Below are 19787 nucleotides of genomic sequence, written 5' to 3'. Positions count from 1 at the left end.
TACTGATAATGAAATACTGTCATCCTTTATCTGCTGTATATGAGGAAGGAAACATTGGTTAACTGTATCACTCAGGTATCTTAGAGGAAGGGTCAGCAGTTAATCTTTAGTCTTGTTCTTTCGTCTGTCTTTTAAAGTAGAGATCTCACTGAATTTGAAAATTCCTGTAATCACCCAAGTGCCCTGAAGAAAAGGAAGAAATGAGATTTGTCCTTTGTTTTCTCTGCAGGAACTGACAGAAGAAGGCCTTCCTTTTCTCATACTTTTCCACATGAAAGATGACTTGGAGAGTTTAGAGAAATTCCAACAGGAGGTTGCACGACAATTAATAGGTGAAAAAGGTTTGTAATAACTCTTACTGCTTCTTGGTTTTACTGGTATAATTTTTTTTCAGGCAACTCAGTAGAGTGGAAGCAAAGACCAAACAGAATCCTAGCTAAAACTCTTGAAGCCAGAGGGCTTTATGCACTTCTGACAGTGAGGACTCACTCCTTTGGAAATTATTAAAGTAGATACACAATTTATTAGTAAGTAACTTTCAGAAATCCTTCTTGTCTAAATGACTTAATGCAGTTTGAGAGGGCATTAAACAAAGCTTTAGTTTGTAATATGGAGGAAAAAAAACACTTAAGAAAATGTTATTTTGGTTGAGTTAGTTAAAAATTTAGATCTATTTTTAAGTTTTGCATATTGTATCTAATATCTCCACCTTTATAATAGTTATGAAAGTTGTTAGGGATTCGAGATAATACTAAATAAGTTTTAATATGGATTTTTGTCTGCTCACGATTTTAAGGTACAATAAACTTCCTCCATGCTGATTGTGACAAATTCAGGCACCCACTCCTGCACATTCAGAAGACTCCAGCAGACTGTCCTGTCATTGCCATTGATAGCTTTAGGCACATGTATGTCTTTCCAGACTTCAGTGACTTGTCGTAAGTATTTTTCTTGATGCATTTTAATTTGAGAAGGACAAAGGAAAAGGTGTGTGTTCATACTGCAGTCAGTGCTATGGTAGGAAGATGAGTAAATCTGTGTGATTCAGTGTCAAAGCCTAAAAGCAATATGAGTTGGTGTTGAAGCCATTGTTTGAATGGATTTGTATTACTTTATGGAGGAAAAGAATCTCATGTTAAGTTTTCAGATGCCAGTCTTTTATTTCGAAGTTTTGCTGTTTTCTGTCTTAGTTAGGCACTTGGAGCCTGGCATGGTATTTTTAGTAGTGATCTAGATATATCAGTTAACTTTAATAGATTTAAAATACTACATGGAATGTGTAAGTGCTGTTATTCAGTGATTACTGTAAAATGCACCATGTAAGAATTCCCATCCTATCAGTTCAGCTTTTCCTGCTGTGTAATTCTAACCTTCCTGCATTAGTCTAAATCTGGAAAGCTAGCAGAGAAATCCCTATTGTGTGGATTTTAGAAATCTTCCAAGTGCAACTTGGAAAATGGACCATCACTGTCATACTTATCTGGATGAAATATGTGAGAGCAAAGTATGAGAATGCTCAGGTGTGATATGCCACTGTGATAATCCTCATTACATCAGCCTGTCTCTTTATGTTGCATTCCCTTGGAAGCAGCTGTTCTGTCTCTCATGGCTCAGTTGAGGAATGAAGATGTGTAAACGTTCTCTTCAGGGGCTTTCAGGCTTAGACAAGTGCTCTGTCTTTGTCTTCTGGTTGGATGTTAAAACTCCAGTTTCTGTCTCAAAGGAGGTACCTGCACATACACTGCCTCTTAAGTCCTGGTTGGAGGCCTAGGCTCGGTATTTTGTTTTTGTCAAAGCCAAGGATTCAAAGCTCAGATTTAGCATGCAATGTGAACGTAATCCCATGTCTGATTCTGCCATTCCAGGAGACATTTTTCTACCTGAAATGTTGACATTTGGAAGGAGGGTTTGAACTTAGCTTCTTTCTGTAGTTCTCCACAGGCTTATTAAATGTGGTCTCAGTTTGATATATCTTAAATGGTGCGTTCAAATATCTGAAGCCATGTATGTTGAAATCCTGATAGTGACTATCGGTCTCCTTGTGTTCCTATTTCTTTGGAATATTGTGTTCACCGCATGTGCCAGCAAAAAAATATCAGGATATTTACATTTTAAAAACACTCTTTTTATTGCCGCTTTTTAAACAGCCCTAAAATAAATTAATATCTCTTATGTGGGCAATAGAGATGTTTAGTTTAGACTTTTATGTTTCGTACACTTTCTGTTTCTGTGAAACTGTCAGAATAATAAGAGCTACTTGCTTGATGTGTACCAGTTGTTACATACAAATGAAGCTGAAAGAGATGTCAGGATTGTAGACAGTCGCTTAATGATAAATAATTATTCAACCTTACTCTAGGAGGTTGAGCTGATACATAGAAATATCTAACAAAGCAAGGAGAGCTTCGAGCACCTGGGGTGATATCTTCTTGTGTATGTGGTTTGAATTTTGTGTTTGGTTTGTTTGTTGTTTTTTTTGTCAGGTTTGTGGAGGCTTTTTGGTTTTTAATAATAAGTAGAATCTTAATTCTGAGACTTTCATCTACCTGGATGTCTGTCAGTTTAGTGTATTTGCTGGACTCTTTCACAAACTGACCTCAGGCTGTCTCTTGTAATCTCAGTGCTGCCACCAGCCAATAGTGTTTGGATATGGCACTTTCAGAACTGGCACACACTACAAGATTTCCTCTCTCCTTAGGAAGTTCGTATTTTTTTGGAGAATGGGCATTTCATAGGAAAATGAGACCATCACTCAATATTTTACCATCAGCTTTGGGCACCTGTCCCTATTCATCCTGCTGTTCCAGGTTGGAAATGATAGCAGTGAGTGTTCAACAGTAGATTCTCAGCGAGAAGAGGCTGAGCCACATGAGGCTGTAGGCACCAAGTGCCCTTGTTGCATTAGGAAAGGAGAATGTCTCCAGCAGTGTGCCTGACCTAGCAGAGGGCAGGAGCCCAAGGTAAAGCAGAGAGCAATAATTCTGCTGTCCTTATCACCAGGCTAGAATGAACCTCCTTCTCTTTATCAGTAGCAATTCCTAATCTTACCTGGGAAGGGAGGAGACCCCTTAAAGTACCACTGTAATACTGATCAGTTACAGACACTGCTGTAGTGATACTGACTCTATTATGCTGCATTTTATGCACAGAGTTTTCTGATTATCTGAAATATTGCTGATAGCTTGTCTGACCACACTTTGTTCCTCTTTCCTAAATGTAATAGTTGATTTGATGAAAGACTTCCTACAAAACCTGTCTCCATTCAGACATTACCTTTTGATTGCATGCATAGTGCTCGTTATAGTTTTTTATCTCATCTATAATATTTACTAGATCAACTCTTCACTTTGAGATTTTTAGTCCATCTTACGTTCCACAAACAAAATTGGATGCTGTAGTTTAGCACATTTGCTGTGGGTGACAGTAGATGATCTCAGTTTAGATTTACATTGACATCCTCTTAGTGCATATCTCCGGTGTATATGCAGTTGTTGAGGCAGTAGAGAGCCTTTCAAAGATGTTTTGTCAATACTGGTACCCAACTGTCATTTGGATCTGTAAGCTGTGCATTTGGAACCTGCTGTTCCCTCTTACATTACGGTTAGTGGGGAGCTGAAGGGAGTATACAATGAAGTTATTGGCTGGTACAACTCTGTGGGAGTTATTGAAAAGATGAAATACTTGCTGTGTTCTCAAGAGACAGTGGAAAGAAAAAGAAGCTGGTAGGATACCTTAGCAAACCATTTGGCTTCCTGTCCTCTATTAATCACCTAAAAGTGGGCATAGTGTGCCAGATAAAGAAAAGTTGGCTACTCTAAACAGTGCACTTTAAATCTTCTGGGTTTGGACTTAACTTGTAATAAACATGTGGGTGTTTCTGTTGAATTTGTTCCAGAATTCCAGGTAAACTGAAGCAATTTGTACTAGACTTGCATTCTGGAAAACTGCATAGAGAGTTTCATCATGGCCCGGATCCAACTGATGTAGCACCTGGTCAGGTAAGGATACAACAAATATATTTAATTTGGCCATTTAGTGAAGACCTTTACTCCTCATCAGAGCTGTACTTTCTATGTTTGTACTTTTAACCTCTGTCTCCTGAAAGAGAAATCTGTTTACAGAAGCTTAATGTTGCCCCTTCTGCTTGGCACTTCCTTTAACTTTCTTTGGGTAAAGGCAAGGAGAGCATTAAGGGGCAGTGTGGTACCTATTTGCCTTGAATAAGGGAAAATTATAAGGATAATGTTTTCTCCACTGAAACAGATCCGGGGGTAGATGACTCTTCTGACCTCACAGAGCTGCTGTTATGTGACTTAACATGATTCTCATGTGACTTCAGTGCAAAAGTTGATACTACATCATAGCTGCCTTATTTCCACACACACTATTAAAGCGTGCTTCTAAGGGGAAAGAGCAATGAAAGCTGCCAATCCAAGCAGGAGGCAGATTCTTAGAGCATCAAGAAAAGATGGATAAGCAGTAATAGGCCTTATTGCTTTTATTAATGCAGTTAACAAACAGCATCATTAGTGCTCACAGGCTGCACTTGTCAGTTTGGATTCCTCATGGTTCTGTTCCAAGGTTGTCATGTTGTGTAATTACATGCCAGGAAGTCAGTCCTGGGATCTCTTCAGGAACTCAGCTACTAGATCCCTCTCCAGACAAAACTCAGGAGCACCTCAGTGTTAGGAAAGAAAGGACATTACCAGTCGTGATTCCCTCTGCTTAGCCCAGTCTTGTGTGTCTTAATCGGCCTTGTATCTTCTTGATGCACCACTCAGCTCATGTGCTTGGTGTCATGCTGAAAAGTGCAGATGTAATGGCCTGTCAGGGAACATTTTCATTACCTTGGGCACTGTCTAAAGAGATAACCATTTGAAACACTTCTTTCAAGTTACATGTTGCATTGCCTGGGCTCAAGGAACCACTTTGGTCCCAGAGGAGACCTGGAGCCCTAGTGTTTGGGGTGCCTTAGGCCACCTGAGAACCCACGGGTGAGGGAAACCATTTATAGCTGCAGAGTCATTTTGCTGCTCATCTCTGGGATATGGGAAGGGTGGCACTGCACTCAGCCCTCTGAGTGCAGCCTCCTCTCGCCCTGCTCAAAACTAAAAGCTTTAAAAGCATGAAAGCCCTGGAGGGCTTGCCTTGGCCAGGAGAATGACTGCTTTTGAATGTTGTCATGACTGGCCAAGAAAACACGTGGGCTGAACTGTCTCAGCAGTAATTCATTTAACTAGTGGATCCCTGTGTTTCTCTGGAATTCATTGAGCAATGAGAATTCAAGTCAACAGGAGGAGATGCAGAAATAATGGCTGGAGACTGAGGCAGAGGCCAGGCAGTCTGTCAGCTTGGAGGGGAACAGGAGTGCATGAGGAAGAGACGCTCTGAGGCACCTGCCGCGAGGAGGAGGTTTGGCCAGGAAGAGAGGAATCTGCTGAGTTCCTGGATCCTGCTGCCTGCCTATCTGGGCACAGGCACAGAGCCTGGAGCTGCAGGCTTGCTCTTGTCTCCATTCTGCCTTGAGAAATGCACTCAAAACCTGGGATGTTTATGTTCTCATCTCCATATGGCATCCTGCCATCTTGTGGATGCACATGTGATGGAAATCTGGCCCTAGCTAAACTGGAGGCTGCTGGCTTAGGTCACCTATGTCCCTTGAATTGCATAGAGAGATTTGTTTTGGGGTTTTTGTGGTTTCTTTTTTTTGTTGTTTTTGTTGGTTGGTTGGTTTGGTGTGTTTTAGTTTCCATATAAAACCCCTAATTCTAAAATATTTTGTCAGCACTCGCCCTTTTGCCCTGGTGTATCTCATAAAACACACACACAAACTAGAATATCCTCAAACCAAGTGTAGACAGACTTGAGAAATATACAGTGGGGTACATTTGAAATACTTCTGTGTGACTTGTACAGACACTTGTGTGTTGGCATTACCTTCGAGATGTGCCAGTAAAAGGAATATCCTTAACTATTAAAGTGCTTAGTGTGTGTGTGCGTGTATGTTCCTCCTACGTGGGGCTTATAATGGGCTTCCCAGGAAAAAAACCCAAAATTTAATTTGTGGGAATGCTGGACATTCATGCACTCCCATAATTAATGCTAGAAATTCATTTAATGGAGGTGAATGGTTATCAAAATTAGTCTAACAAACTATTTTACTGTTTGTTCTGTTTTTCAGCCAATTCAGGATTTAGCAAGCAGCCCACCAGAAAGCTCATTCCAGAAACTGGCACCCAGTGAACATAGGTACACCTTATTGAGGGAAAAAGATGAACTTTAAAAACTTGAAATAATCTTGCAAGCCTTTCAGACAGCAGCGTTGACTTCTGTGTGGTGGAAATAGTAAACCTATATTTTCATAATTCTATGTGTATTTTTATTTTGAATAAACTGAAAAATAATTTTTTCTCCCCAGGCTTGTAAATACATTTGTTTGGTGGGTCATTCTGTACAGCATCTTTCAAACAGTACGTTCTTAATGCTATAGTAAAATATCAGAGACCCATCCAGACTCTTGATCTAACTCTGTTCTGTAAAACTTTTATAATCCAAATGAAGGTATCCTTGCCAGAGACATGCTGTTAACTTGCACTATCCCATTAAATAGGACTTCTGGGTTGTTTTCTGTGTAACCTTGGTAGTATGTGCTTTTTCTTCTTCATGTGAACAGCTATCCTGGTAATCTATTTCTTTGTCACATTTTTCTCCAACTTAAGAGGGTCTTCTATTCTGGATACTTGGGAGGGGAATAAATTAAAGTTTTACAGAATCTTGTGTGGTGATTTACTGGCTGTAAATGTCCAAGCAATTAAACAAAACTGACTATTAAAATACCAAGTGAGGAAAGGAAAGGTTTCAATGATAATGGCTGTACTTTGAATGAAGGGGCTGTATTGACCTACTCTGATTTCTTGGAATTTAGATTGCTGTGTTACCCACATGGTTGTGTTAAAAGAATTTGAATGTTGGAAACCCTTCATAGTAAGAGAGGACTGGGGCTGGACTGGCATCTGAGTTTTCTCAGTCCCAAATTAATATCTGCATGCATGTTAGGATTAGTCTCTGGGAGGTTTTTGTTTGTTTGTTTTTTCCCCAGATCCCTGCCTTCCTGGCAGACAACCACTTACTGTTCAAACAACCACTGCAAATTTTGCAAATTTTCTGTTACTCTCTTTGTCTGGCTTGTGCCTTACTCTTTGCATAATCTTTGAATTCTGCTCTGAAGAAGGAATTACTGCTTTTCTCTTACAAACTACACCAGAATATGGGCTTTTCTCAATGAATCTTGGAGCCGCGGGGTGAGATGAACTCATAGAAACTGTAAGATGGAACAGCATCTGTTAATTTGTGGGGCACTGCTGGAGATGAATTAGTGCTGGATTTGTACAGTACACTTACTACAAAGAAGCGGGGACCTGACTTGGGCCCCTAAGGTTTAGTGTCCTTAGAAGTGAGCTTGTTCTCTGGACAGGGGGAACACTGGGTTCAGGTTTACTTGAAAGAGCACCCTGACTTGTGTAGTCACTGTTCAGGATTCCTTCTGCCTCTCAGCTATGGATGCTGCCTGCTCAGTTATTGACAGAAGACTGGTTGCAGGGTCTGGTGAAACTGGCAAAAGCTGATCCCAGGACAGCCTCCTGAATCAAGCCCCTGCAGCACCAGCAACAGGAGCTTTCTAGGGAGCAATTCTGAGGAGAGAGTCACTAGTACCCACCTACACTAGGCTACAGCAAACTGAGCAGCTGCATAGTTAAGAGCTGAGAAAAGTACTGCAAGGTTTTGTTTACAGGTATAATTTGTTGGTTTTGTGAATTTGCATTTTTGGCCTTCTCCTGTTCTGTTCTCCATCTCATGCCAAATCAAGCATTTTTGGCAGCTGAGTCATACTGCCTTCCAGTTGGAGTCTAAAGATGTGAGTTGGTTGTGGTTTTAAGACTGCCACTTGTTTTTTACAGGTGGTGGTACACAATTCTGGCATCCGAAATTTTAGTCAATTCCTGCATGGTGCCTGCAAGTACTCATCTTACTCCTCTGAGGTTCCTGTTTTTCCTTAGGCTTCTTATTTATAAATGCTGTTTGGTGGGAGATGTCAAAACTTCTTTTTAGAGGAAGATGCCTCCTCGTAATCCACCCAGCAGTCCAGGGACAGGTACTTTCAGCTAGGAAGTGAAAGAGATGAACGCCCTCTGCCATTCCTTAATCCAAGTTTGTTTTTCAGAGTAAGGACTTGTTCCCGGAGCTTTGGCATCCCAAGCACTAGGTGGACAATTAGCTGTAATGTGTCATTTCATGAGAGTTACACACTGCAGTAATTTCAGTGTGTCTTCACTGGAGTTGGACCTGATTCTCCGGGGTTAGGGATGACCAGCGACCTGGCTGTGACAGCGTTCAAGTGACTTTTTTATTTGCAAGCAGAAGGTTGAACAGCTAAAGCCAAGCTGTGCTTGCCTAACATGCTGCTGAGTGTCACTTGAACTTTTATGTGTCTGGTGATACAGAGAATTTGCCTGGAGAGAGCAAGTGCTGGACAAAATCCGAGTTGTGTTTCAAACTGAGCCATTTGACTCTGATCATCTGCATCTGTATTTTAACCATTTGGTGCTCAGCTTACCACTCCCTCTAACACTTTTCAGGCTTTTAGGTGAGGTTGTTAAAATATAAGTATTATCCCTATATGGAATAAAACTATTCCAAACTCTTTTTAATTGAACTTGCCAAGTCCATTTCTAAGCTAGCATGTGTGTACGAGTTGCTAGATGCAGGTGGCATTTTAGGAACTTGTATTAATTTCATTCAATGTAAATATTTCAATAGCTAAAGCATGTGTTTGGTAACTCAATACAGGGTTCTTAAATCTTGGTAGTGCGATTATTTTAATAATATAAAACTTGAGAGGGATTAATTTTTTAGACGCTGAAAGGAAATAAGCAACAAAGTTCTCAGTAAATGTTACAGCCAGTCTCATAGGAAAAATCTTTTATTTGGTCTGAAAGAGTTATTTATATCTTACAATTCTTCTGACTAACGTGCCTAGCAATTTAAATGCTAGTTTGGTTACTCAGATGCTGATGTTTCTTCACATATGTAAATAACCCACCTATTTTAAAAGATTGTAGCTTAAATAATAGACTCCCACATCTAGTGTGTACACAATGCTTTGAAATTGCTTCCTTAAAAACGCAAGGGGGAAGAACAGTTCTCATGCTAGACATTTCATAAACTGTGTGCATATCAAGCTGAATTTGTATAAGCTGGGGTAGGAATTTAGTCTTAGGAATTTAGATTGTCCTGGCATTAATTCAGCTTGCGGGGAGAGGATGGAGTCCGCAAGATCTCTGATGGGGCTCCTGTCCTTTAAATGCAGGAGGTTTCACAGCATACAGTAGGAAAGCAGATACAGCAGTTTAAAATCATACAAAGAATCAACCACAGTTTTTGATTAAAAACACTTTTTTTTTCTTAGTGTCTTCCTTTCAATGTGGAAAATAAATATCAAAGGAACGAACAGACTATGAAGTTGTTACAATCTCATTAACTCTGTTTACAGCCGACGTAGATGCATTTAAAGAAAAGTGCTTTTTGCTGGTCAGGAACAAATGAGCTGAATTACTCGGGTTATGTTTTGCACTCCAGCTGATTTTACCAATGCAGGCACCGTGGCTTTAACAAATGCAGTTTTGACAATGTCTGCAATTACTGGTGAAAACTGTTCTTGCACACATTGCTTCCCTGAGCCTCAGACCTACTTAAAATAGATGTAATGTTCTGGCTGATAGCAATTTCAGTATTTTAAAAGCAATAAGGAAGAACTGCTCAGAAGAAGTTATTTGTGCTGTAACTAACAGTTGCTAACAATGTCTCTAGGCACAAAAACCCATCATCTGGCATTAGCAGACAGTGATTTCCAGTGATGATATCAAAGTAGTGGTTATCGACAAGGAGCTCTTTCTATAGGACGCTTCCTTGGACAGTGTTCCCTGCTAGGGGAACACTTATCTAAACACTGACTTCAGTGTGCACCTAATAAAACTGGACTCAAGCAGAGTTCAGGATGAATTGACCAATCTAAGAACTTTAAAAAGTGGCTTCCAAACCTCAATTTCCGTTCCCCCTAAACAGCAGCAGCAATAGTCTGGGAACTGTCCTGAAAGTGCCAAACAGTAGATTATGTGACAATAGTACAATTATGTGACAATAAAAACACGTTAACACTTCTGTGTTTAACAGTGGAAGCTTCAGAAGCATCAGGCTTCTTAAGGGTGGTAAGATAATAAGTAACCACTATAAAAAGCCAGCGAAAGCAGGAGCAGCAGCTCACCCCATACAGGCTCCACAGCATGTCCCAAAACCTTGAAAAGGCTCAGCAGCTCCTCTACAGTGTGGGTGGAAGCAGATGTTTTGGCACTGTATGCAAGAGGTGGTTAAGAGGTGGTTTCCATTGTAAACGGTATCAGGTTGATGTTTTGGACACAGTCCCATCCTCTGGGGATGCAGCTGGCACTGCCACCATGCAAGGGGCCTCGCCTGCCGCTGACCTGGTGCCTAATGCCACCCTGGAGGGAATAACAGACTGCTGAGGGAGTAGGCCTGGCTGCAGCACCGCCTTCCAGGGAAGCTGTTCAGCTCTCCCACCGGAGTGCTGTTGGTGCCAGGAGACGAGACGCAAGGGCAGCATCTTGCAGTAAGTGCCGCTTAAGCAAGATGAGGCTTCAGGTTCAGAATGCCACAGCTTGGCTCTTCAACCTGTATGGTGTACTCAGGACAAGCCAAGGAGTTGAACAACTATGGAAAATTACCATCCTCCAGCAGCAGTCCTACAGGGTTGTTGCTTAGACTTTTAATTCACACCTATACTTTGAGCAAGGTGAGGAGTTTACAAATTTTAAAAAAAAAAAAGGTACCTGAAAAAGAGGAAAACCTGATTCTGATGCTGATCTGATATGGCTGATGGAGGCAGATGTGATATATGTGACACATGATATATATACATGACTTTTTCCATATTGCTCATCCAAGATTTTCACCTTCTCTCATGACAGCTGACACTTCCCTGTGCATTACTAAACACACATAGTCAGTCATATCCTGGGGATGTACACAGGAAGAGTCTGGGCATCCGGATAAGTGAAAGTAAATTTAAAATACTATGACCATGAAAGACTGATGGCATTTATTTCCTTTTTTGTTTTTTTTTGGAGCACTACCATCAAAGCTCCAGCTTCTTATGGTGTTTATGGGAAAGCACTAGGGTTTTCCAAGTATCTCTCTTTATATTGTCTGCAAGACAGTTTGTGCAAATTTGGCATGAAGCACCTGCCACCCGTCATTACAGCCGTGCATGTAGCTCACTTAAGAATTTTCTAATTAAGTTATCCACATAATTTTCAAAGGACTGATGTCACCGTGTCTGAAAAGAGAAATTCTGACATGACTGTTTCAGCCCTCCCAAGGAACAGTAATGTCATCAAAATCCACACAATTCAGCCTTGTATTTGAAGCATAAGGCTCCAAGTCTGTCATTAGCATGGCTGCTACACTTGTTCCTGGCCATAATGAACTGATACTTCAGCTGGATTTTTTGGCACTTTGGTGAGAAAGCTCTGGACAGCTGGAAGAGACCTGCTCAATCATTTTTTGTTTTTTCCTTTGTATCAATTTTCCACCTGTGAAGCCCAAAATCCCACCGCCAAGTGCAGCTGCAATTCCTGCCACTTTGAAGCCTGCAAGGAGACCAATGGGACCCCCCACCACTCCACCAATGACTGCACCTGCCACAGGCAGAGCTGCCAGCTTGTATTTTGCAGCCTGTAAAGGAAAAAAAAATATAGTTAGAATACTTGCCTGTGGCGATGTGCATTTTTCCCTCACTGCTCTTGGCAATTACTTGAATGCTCAGTGATAAATAAACTTTACAAATTAGTATTTAAAAAAAGATGCTCGCCTATCCCACAGGTATGACAGAATGTACTAAAAACAATTCAAAATTGAGCTGTCTCATGTATGCAATTGTGAACCAGATCCTTTCACATGGTTCTGGCTGATTTTGCACACTGGGTGTTACCTGGCCCCCATCATTAAATCAAACAAGAAACTCAGAAAATGCTCAGACTTTTCGTAAGGTGTCTGACTCAAGGCTTGGGACTTAGTTAGCAACAGACATCTACAGGGAATGGTATGGAAATTACATGGTGTTATCAACCTCTTTTTCTATGTTTATGTGATTCTAGCGAGCCAGTGACTGAATGCGCTCATCTTTGCAAGTAAACCAAAGAAGCCTCAGAACAGCACTAAAAAAAGCCCCCCAAAAATTAAATAATTGTATTTCCTAGTAGCCTGGATGTGATAGAAAATTACAAGAGAGATCGATTGGTTTTTTTTTTTCCCCTGCTACCTGTGGGTCATTTCTTCCTTATTTCCTTAATTGCTGGTTCCCTCAGCATTAAAGACGGCAGATCAATCGGGTTAATACAGAGGATTGCTGGGAGGCAGAGTACCATTGATTCACCAGCAGGAGCAGATCCCTACCTTCCCCAAGTTTTTGGTTCCCTCTTCAACATTCGCAGCAGCACTGTTGACATGGTCTTCAATCCTGTCAATCTTCTCCTGCTGAGACTAGATGCAAAGGAATCATGAGTGAGGTAACCTGCTGGGAAGCAGCAGTGAGCCAGTACACACCATTTTAATGCCTGTAATCAGGGCCCCACAGCCACTTTCATCTGCTACACACTGCACCCAGCAGCCTTAATGGTGCTTCATGATTAGCATCTGATAACCTCTGCTGAAACTACACACTTACTTTACAAAAATGTAAGCTATTAAGTAATAATATGGTGGGGGTATTAGACAATGTTTTGCTGCACTTCGAGAAAACAACTCAAAACATATGATTTCTAAATCTTTTCTGTAAATAGATAAATTTGCATTCCAAAGGGAAGAATAATCCAAACTAGCCTTTTCATTTCCTGCTGAGTTTCATGTTAAAAAAAATATTCTATAAAGAGCATTTATAAGATCAGTACCAACTCCAACATATAAAGCTGCATCAAGAAATCTAAGCAGAAGTGTTTAATTATGACATTAAAAAACAGTGACTTAACTTTACAAATAGTGAGCGCACTGAAAATATACTTGTTCTGTATTTTACAATTTGATTTTACAAAAACACTCCATCCCTCCTCCAAATGCAGTCAGATTCCCCTGCAGTGTCTCTCAGGGAACACTGGAGCAGAAGATAAAGAGGTCTGTGGGTTTCTTTGTTCTTATTTTAATCTCAACAGTACCCAGCCTGTTTTATGTCACAAAATAATGAGACGGCTGATTTTCAGCTTAAAATAAAAGGCATTCTGTTTTGCCTCTTTCTAATTCAGAAACTGCTGAGTCCACCAGCTCTGGTATCTTTACCTGTTATGCAGGCCACACGCTTTAGATACTTGGTATTATATCTAATGATATTTATGTGTAAAATACAGAAAGTCCTGGGAACAGGACCTGTTGCTTTAACCTTTAGGACACTGAATGAAAATTTTTGCAGTCCCTCTCCAGTCTAATAGTTCTTAGTTGTTTTTTTTGTATAGGTGAAGCAGCACATACTCAGCAGAAAGGATAAAAGCTAGCTTATTTATCCCTAGTAACCCAACAGTAAGGAGATTAAAGAACTCTCTTAGGAGATGGGAACTGTGCATTTAAATTCCCTGTGGCACAGGAAGAACTAAACATTGGGAACTGAGTGTGGATGCTGAAGACATTTTGGCAGTACTGTGAGGGCAGGGAAAGTTATGATAAAAGTAAGGGATTTTTCTAGTACTCTTGATTAAGTAAGAAGAAGAACCTGAGAAACACCCACCCTGTGCAGTGAAGGCTGTTGCCACCATTACAGTCAGAAATTGTACAAATAAACGGGTAGAAGTCTGCAGACAACACTAGAGCTTCTACTGAGGTTCAGCTTGTGGCCACGTGCACTGGCTAGAACACTGTAGTTGTTCTGGTCACAAAATGTAGGAGCAACTACCAGCGCTAGTGCTGAAGCAGCAGACTACTGCCTCCTCAGAAAGTTACCTTGGCAGAGCCTGAATCCACAGCAGAGCCACAAAGACACCTGTAGCAATGAGTCACTGATGTAGGGAAGGAAGACGTGTTAGTTTTCTAACCAGACAGAGCAGCAGTTAAACTAATGGTTTTGGACATTCTTTTTGCAAATATAATATGCATCACTTACAACTTTGGAAAGTGTCTAATGTCCCATCTTGGAAACTGTAGCTGTATTTACCATCGGTCCCAAGCAGCAAAGATAGCACCTTTGTGCAGGCATCTCAGCTCACTGTGGGGGAACTGCTCTGCCTCTACTGGCATCTTCTTGAAGTTCCTAACAGTGACTAGGATTCTGTAGTCTTGAATATTGGACTGAATAAATGTTATTGTTATTTTGTTAATGTTATTTTGCTGTTCTGTCACACTGATAAAGTGATACTAGCTCAGTCTGAGCAGACTATGGGCAAAAGTATTGCTCATCTTTTTTTGTCCCCACCTAGGAGTTACCCATTCACCCTCTTTTTGCACAAGGCTCTGCACAGGATAGAACACAGAATTAATACTTACATTGACTAAGAGAGAAAAATCAGTCACCAACTGGCTGAGCTCAATCAAGTCCTACAAATGAAAAGCAAATGTTATTTTGTAATCGCTGCTAAAAACAAGAGCACCAATGTGCAGTAAGGGAGTTCCTACATACCCCTTCTAAACTTTCCCAGGATTCAGCTGCATTTTCTTCTTGAGGTATTTCCGGAAGGCGGGAGTAGACCTGGATTAAACTTTGGGAGCCGTCGTTCACTTCCACGTTATATAAAGTTTCTGAATCAGAAACAGGATGTTTATAAATAAATGCACTGAATCAGAATGCAGGTGATGTGCAAACCTCACTCTTAAAGTTTCTCAAGAGTAAGCTGATACTTGACCTAATTCAAGCCAAGGAACAGCCCTGAAAATGATCATATAGGGAGAAGTCTTACTCACAGCACTGGACAGTTTCTTAAAAGGATGTTACTGACAAAGAAGTAGATTCATTTCTATTAGCACACTTTCACAACCAGTCCTGAGAATGATAATAAATTCTATTCCTGAATTCAAGATCATTTCAATAATTTTGTATCGACTGGGCTAAGAAAACCGAGCCTGGGACAAAAACTTTTCATTATACATATGGCACATAAAACACTGCGCTTCCAAAACTGAACAGGCAGTTATTCACTTTACGAGAGATTATCATGCCACTGGTTTGATTTTCAGCCTTTTGGGACTAAAAGAATCTGGAGGAAAAGACTTCCAAAGTAAAAGCGGTGAAAACCAAGTAACACGGTGCCCAGCATTCAGTGTCGGATCTGGATGGGTAACAGAACTGTGAGGATGACAAACATTTGCAGCTCAGGGCTGTACAGGGGATATTCTCAAGTATCTTCCTTTCTAAATCACCTGGACCAAATGCAGAAGACATTAGGACAAAGTACAGTGGAAAAAAGGGGGAATGACAGACAGTGAGGTGGCAGAGGGGAGAGCAGATGCAATGAACAGACACACACGTTCCTCCTCCAGTCAAAGAGCCATTACAGATGTAATGGACATGTGTATAACTGTGGTATATATAAAGTAATTAAGTGGTAATAAAGAATAAAAAGAAACAAGTTTGGCTTTTTGTAACAGGGATTAAGGAAGAGAGCTTGAAAATCTGAATGGCAGACTGGAGAATGTATGTAAACACAGTGCAAAGATCATGTTAATTCAGATAACTTCAGTTTCTGAAGGGAGATCACTACTTCAGTAGGACACGTGTTTCCTTCCTTGGGAAGGTGGTCTCAAGAGAAAGCTTATTATGGGGAAGGCTGGTTAGATGTGTCTGACAATACTAAAATGTAAATACTGTATTAAAATCTTTAGAATCAATGAATGTGCCGAGGTACGATAATAATATTATACAACTGTTACAACAACAGATATGAACAACGGAAAACAAAAAAAAAAATATTCATTACAAAGTCAGTAACAGTGCATGCGTATTCATGGAATTATTCTAAGATAAAATAAAAATTATACATTTTCATAACATTTGTCCATTTCTCAACATTTTTATCCCAGTATCTCAAAACACATTAAGGTCCTAATCTTCCCCCTCTCAGATCAATAAAGTCTAACATCAGTGAAGTTGATATTCAGTTAATAATTGCTAAGTAAGCAGAGTAACAACCATACAGTAAGTAATTTGGGGGGTTAATTTGTGCGTGGTTTTCTTTCTAATTATGTCTACTCCTTTTTCTTCAAGAATGCAGACATGGACACTTCACATTCTACAATCATCACCTGTTCTTCCAGAACATATTTCTGATTTATAACCTCAAATTAATTAAGGGTTTATACTCAGTTCTAAAATATTGGTTTCCCCTTTTCAGTATAATTAATCATATATGCAAATTGGTGCATTTTTTGAGAAAACAGTTCTGCTACATACTCTGACATTTATCATTGGGTTTGAGTAGTCCATTTCAATCTCATACAATCCTACTTCAAAATCAAATTTCTTCTCCCAAGAAAAGTGTACTCTTCACTAATCAGCCACATGCATGCTAAATTGGTTGAAATTAAAATATTTGTAATTCAAAAGTAAAATAAAAAGCTCATTAAGCAAAACTGCCTTCTCACAAGACTCTGCTCTGGTCTGTCCCTAACAATCTATGCTGACCTATTGCAGAAAAGCACATCCTTGAAGGTGTATAAATTATACCAAAGTTTTGCATTACACTCATTCAAGAGACATTAAAATTGTAAGCAGGTTTACATGTTATCATTTTCTAATAACTAAACATTTGTGGGAAAAAATTCCTTAAGAAAATTCTTTACTCACTATAAAAAATTAAGGTAAAGAACAAGAAGGGTAAGAGGTGGCCACATTTGGACTGAAAGTATGAGTAAGAAATTTATATTCACTAGTTCACTTTTTATCAAGTCTAACCAATTTTAATAGAACTGAGAATGGAAGTGGCTCCCCCAGTTCACTTACAGCATCTCCACAGAAATGCAATAATACAAAAAACCTTTGCAGATTTCACAGAGCAGCTTTGCACCTCATTACACTTGAGATAAAAATCTAATGCTCTGGAAGATTCAATATGTTGCTTAGAAGATTTTAGTAATTTCAAGAGTGGAGTCTCACCTTTTGTTAATATTTGTTTAATATGCAATTAAATTCCATTTCTATTGGCCCTCAGCTCAGGGTAGTGAATGGGGGAAGGGACTGTATCGTATCACTGACATGTCTTCTAAATGAGAGATTTGAATTTGTAAACTCCTTCCTTCTCTACCAGATGGGAAGCAACATGCTACAAAGAATGGGTGTACTGAAGCTCCTTTGATTAAGATCAACAGCCAAGATTTGCTTTCAGGACGGCAGGCTCTAAGCACAAAAGAATAGGCAATATATTGTGTCTGTGTTAGCAATTCAACAGAGCTGCTTTCACAGGCAGGAAAACTTGAAAAAAATATCTGTTTAATTGTATTTAGTTGTCTGCCTGTCTGTCTCTTTCACTTTAAATGGGGTGAATTATTTCCATATTCATTTCTGTTCCCATCCCAATCTTTCTGATCAATGTCTTGTCTTTCTGAAGTGCTGTTATGCTCAATGTCCTCCATACTTCAAAGGTATTTCAGATTTCAAAAGCCACCCCGTTCTTTGAAATTAAACTCTGGTTCCCATTTGCCACCTGTGTAACTGTTAGAAAAGCAGTGTAAGCCAGGACAAGGCCTTTCCAATTAAATACCAGAATGTACTGAGAACAACTGCAGAAAAATCCCAAAAGAAGAGGTATCTTAAATTTACTTCTGATCGTAACCGAGAAGAGCTCACAAACAGACTGAAAGCATTGGCTAATATGTATGAAAGGAATCACTGAATACTGAAGACAAAGTGCTCCCCCTAAAAGAGACGTCAACAGAGTGAGCAAAATTATTAACAGAAACTACGTGGAAGAAGCTCCTTAAAGATAAAGGACTTCAGAATTGCTAGGAGACACTAACAAAATAGGCTACACTGAAGATGACACCGAATTGTCCTGATGCAGAGGAAACTGTTTATGGCTTCAGCAAGAGCTCTCCAACGCCCTGGATATCAAGAATTTGACACACAGTATGAGTACAAGGATAATATAAGCACAGAATATTAATATCAGAAAGACTAGGACATAAGTGGTACCAAGGAAGTTTCTATGAATGCTTTTGAAGTTAGATGAAGAAAAGTGAAGTGTAAGTGCATTGCCAGGCAAAGAAAGAAAATTACAGATGACTCAACACAATCAAAGAAAGATTCAGTCAGTCTTTATACAAACAGGTAGATGTAATCAGGTATTTGGTGCAATTAATTGAAACAAGAAAGAAAAAAAGAGATAGGCTGAAACATAATGAGAACCTGTTAAAAATATTTAGATGAGCTAGGCCTATTTAGGGCCTGAAAGTCTGACAAAATTCACTCCACAACATCTAAGAAACTGCCTCTGAAAGTTCAAGCACATTTTTGAGAACTTGAATAAGATGGTCCCAGAGGGCTGCAAGAGAAGCGATTCAGTGATCTGAGTCAGCAGAATGTGCAAATAGTCAGACTTTGAGATCCACAAAGATATTAGGACAAACTACTGAACAACCAACTAGAAGATGCGGAAGGTGTTGAAGAGGTCAAGATTCATATGTTAGAAGCCTAACAGTCTTTTCTGGCAGCCTTGTAAGATAGAATTTTTACAATGGGGGTGGTGAGGCACTGGCACAGGCTTCCCAAAGAAGTTGTGGATGCCCCATCCCTGGAAATGTTCAAGGCCACACTGAATGGAGATTTGAGCAACTTGGTCTGGTGGAAGGTGCCTCTGCCACGGCAAGGGGCCTGGAACGAGACGATCTTTAAAGTTCCCTTCTAACCCAAACCATTCCATGATTCTCTATTTGATAGATCTTGACGTTCACAATGTTTTTTTGATACTACTGCACATGACATTCTTGAAATCAAGGCCAGTCCTCAGATCTACTTTTCTCCCTGCTCAACCACGAGATGGTTAACTTGTTAATCATGCTTACAGTATCTTTCTCATGGAAGGCCACCACTATTTAATTCCTTAAGATACTTAAGCATTTTCCACTTACCAAAATTTAGTCACAGGTCATGACAAAAGTGTGATATAGAGAAAGAAATCTACTTCTTGATTAACAGCTGTTATTCAACTGAAACCTCATTTGTTTACTTCATTTATATCTGGTCAGCAAAATTCCATACTGGATACAATGATAGAGATACAAAAAATACAGAGATTAAATTCTACTACCTCCTCCTACAGTTGCAGATCTGGTTAAAGAGGCATCCTCCTGTCCTTCAAGTTGCCTTTTAAGTTCTTCTGCAGATTCAGAATGCAGCTGCAGGAAGTCTCTAATGGCAAATGAAGCTTCCTCTTTAACAGGATTTATCATTCTCTGCAGACCTGGGATGTCTTCCTGTCGGACTCGCAAACAGAGTTTCTCCATCTCTCTTATACTGGCACGGAGTTGCTGTAAACAGTATTAAGAGTTATTCTGCAGCCAACTATTTTGTGTACCAGCCATCTTCAGCGCTTGGGAAGTAACTATCATGGTTAGGATATTTAAATAATCTTTAGAAGTGCCATTTCTACGTTTTAGCAAACTAATACCAAAAATCCCTCAACACTCCCAGATTTCAAGCAATGCCTGTGTTCCAGGTCATCTCTCCTCTACACCCATCTTCCTTT

The 19787-nt window shown here is 39.9% G+C and overlaps 2 protein-coding genes across 3 annotated transcripts in view; one reads left to right on the top strand and one right to left on the bottom strand.

The window, feature by feature from the left end:
* ERP44 (endoplasmic reticulum protein 44) overlaps nucleotides 1-6772 on the top strand; it is a 51109-nt gene extending 44337 nt beyond the window's left edge. Inside the window, exons 9-12 of the mRNA XM_027886816.1 lie at nucleotides 230-341; nucleotides 797-938; nucleotides 3896-3998; nucleotides 6182-6772. Coding sequence (XP_027742617.1) covers nucleotides 230-341; nucleotides 797-938; nucleotides 3896-3998; nucleotides 6182-6283 — 459 coding nt within the window. The 3' untranslated portion in view covers nucleotides 6284-6772. The remainder of the gene's footprint in view (nucleotides 1-229; nucleotides 342-796; nucleotides 939-3895; nucleotides 3999-6181) is intronic.
* Nucleotides 6773-8859: 2087 nt separating this feature from the next.
* STX17 (syntaxin 17) overlaps nucleotides 8860-19787 on the bottom strand; it is a 31995-nt gene continuing 21067 nt past the window's right edge. For both annotated transcript variants that reach the window (XM_027886818.1, XM_027886817.1), the window contains exons 4-8: nucleotides 19350-19569; nucleotides 14732-14850; nucleotides 14599-14649; nucleotides 12529-12615; nucleotides 8860-11808 (exon numbers count right to left, since the gene is read on the bottom strand). In XM_027886818.1, coding sequence (XP_027742619.1) covers nucleotides 11569-11808; nucleotides 12529-12615; nucleotides 14599-14649; nucleotides 14732-14850; nucleotides 19350-19569 — 717 coding nt within the window. In that variant the 3' untranslated portion in view covers nucleotides 8860-11568. The remainder of the gene's footprint in view (nucleotides 11809-12528; nucleotides 12616-14598; nucleotides 14650-14731; nucleotides 14851-19349; nucleotides 19570-19787) is intronic.

The sequence above is a fragment of the Empidonax traillii genome, unplaced genomic scaffold, assembly GCF_003031625.1.
Source record: "Empidonax traillii isolate 1590-97213 ecotype Southwest subspecies unplaced genomic scaffold, ASM303162v1 scaffold196:size3368384, whole genome shotgun sequence".
Classification (NCBI taxonomy): domain Eukaryota; kingdom Metazoa; phylum Chordata; class Aves; order Passeriformes; family Tyrannidae; genus Empidonax; species Empidonax traillii.
This window is presented reverse-complemented; position numbering and strand designations above follow the sequence as displayed.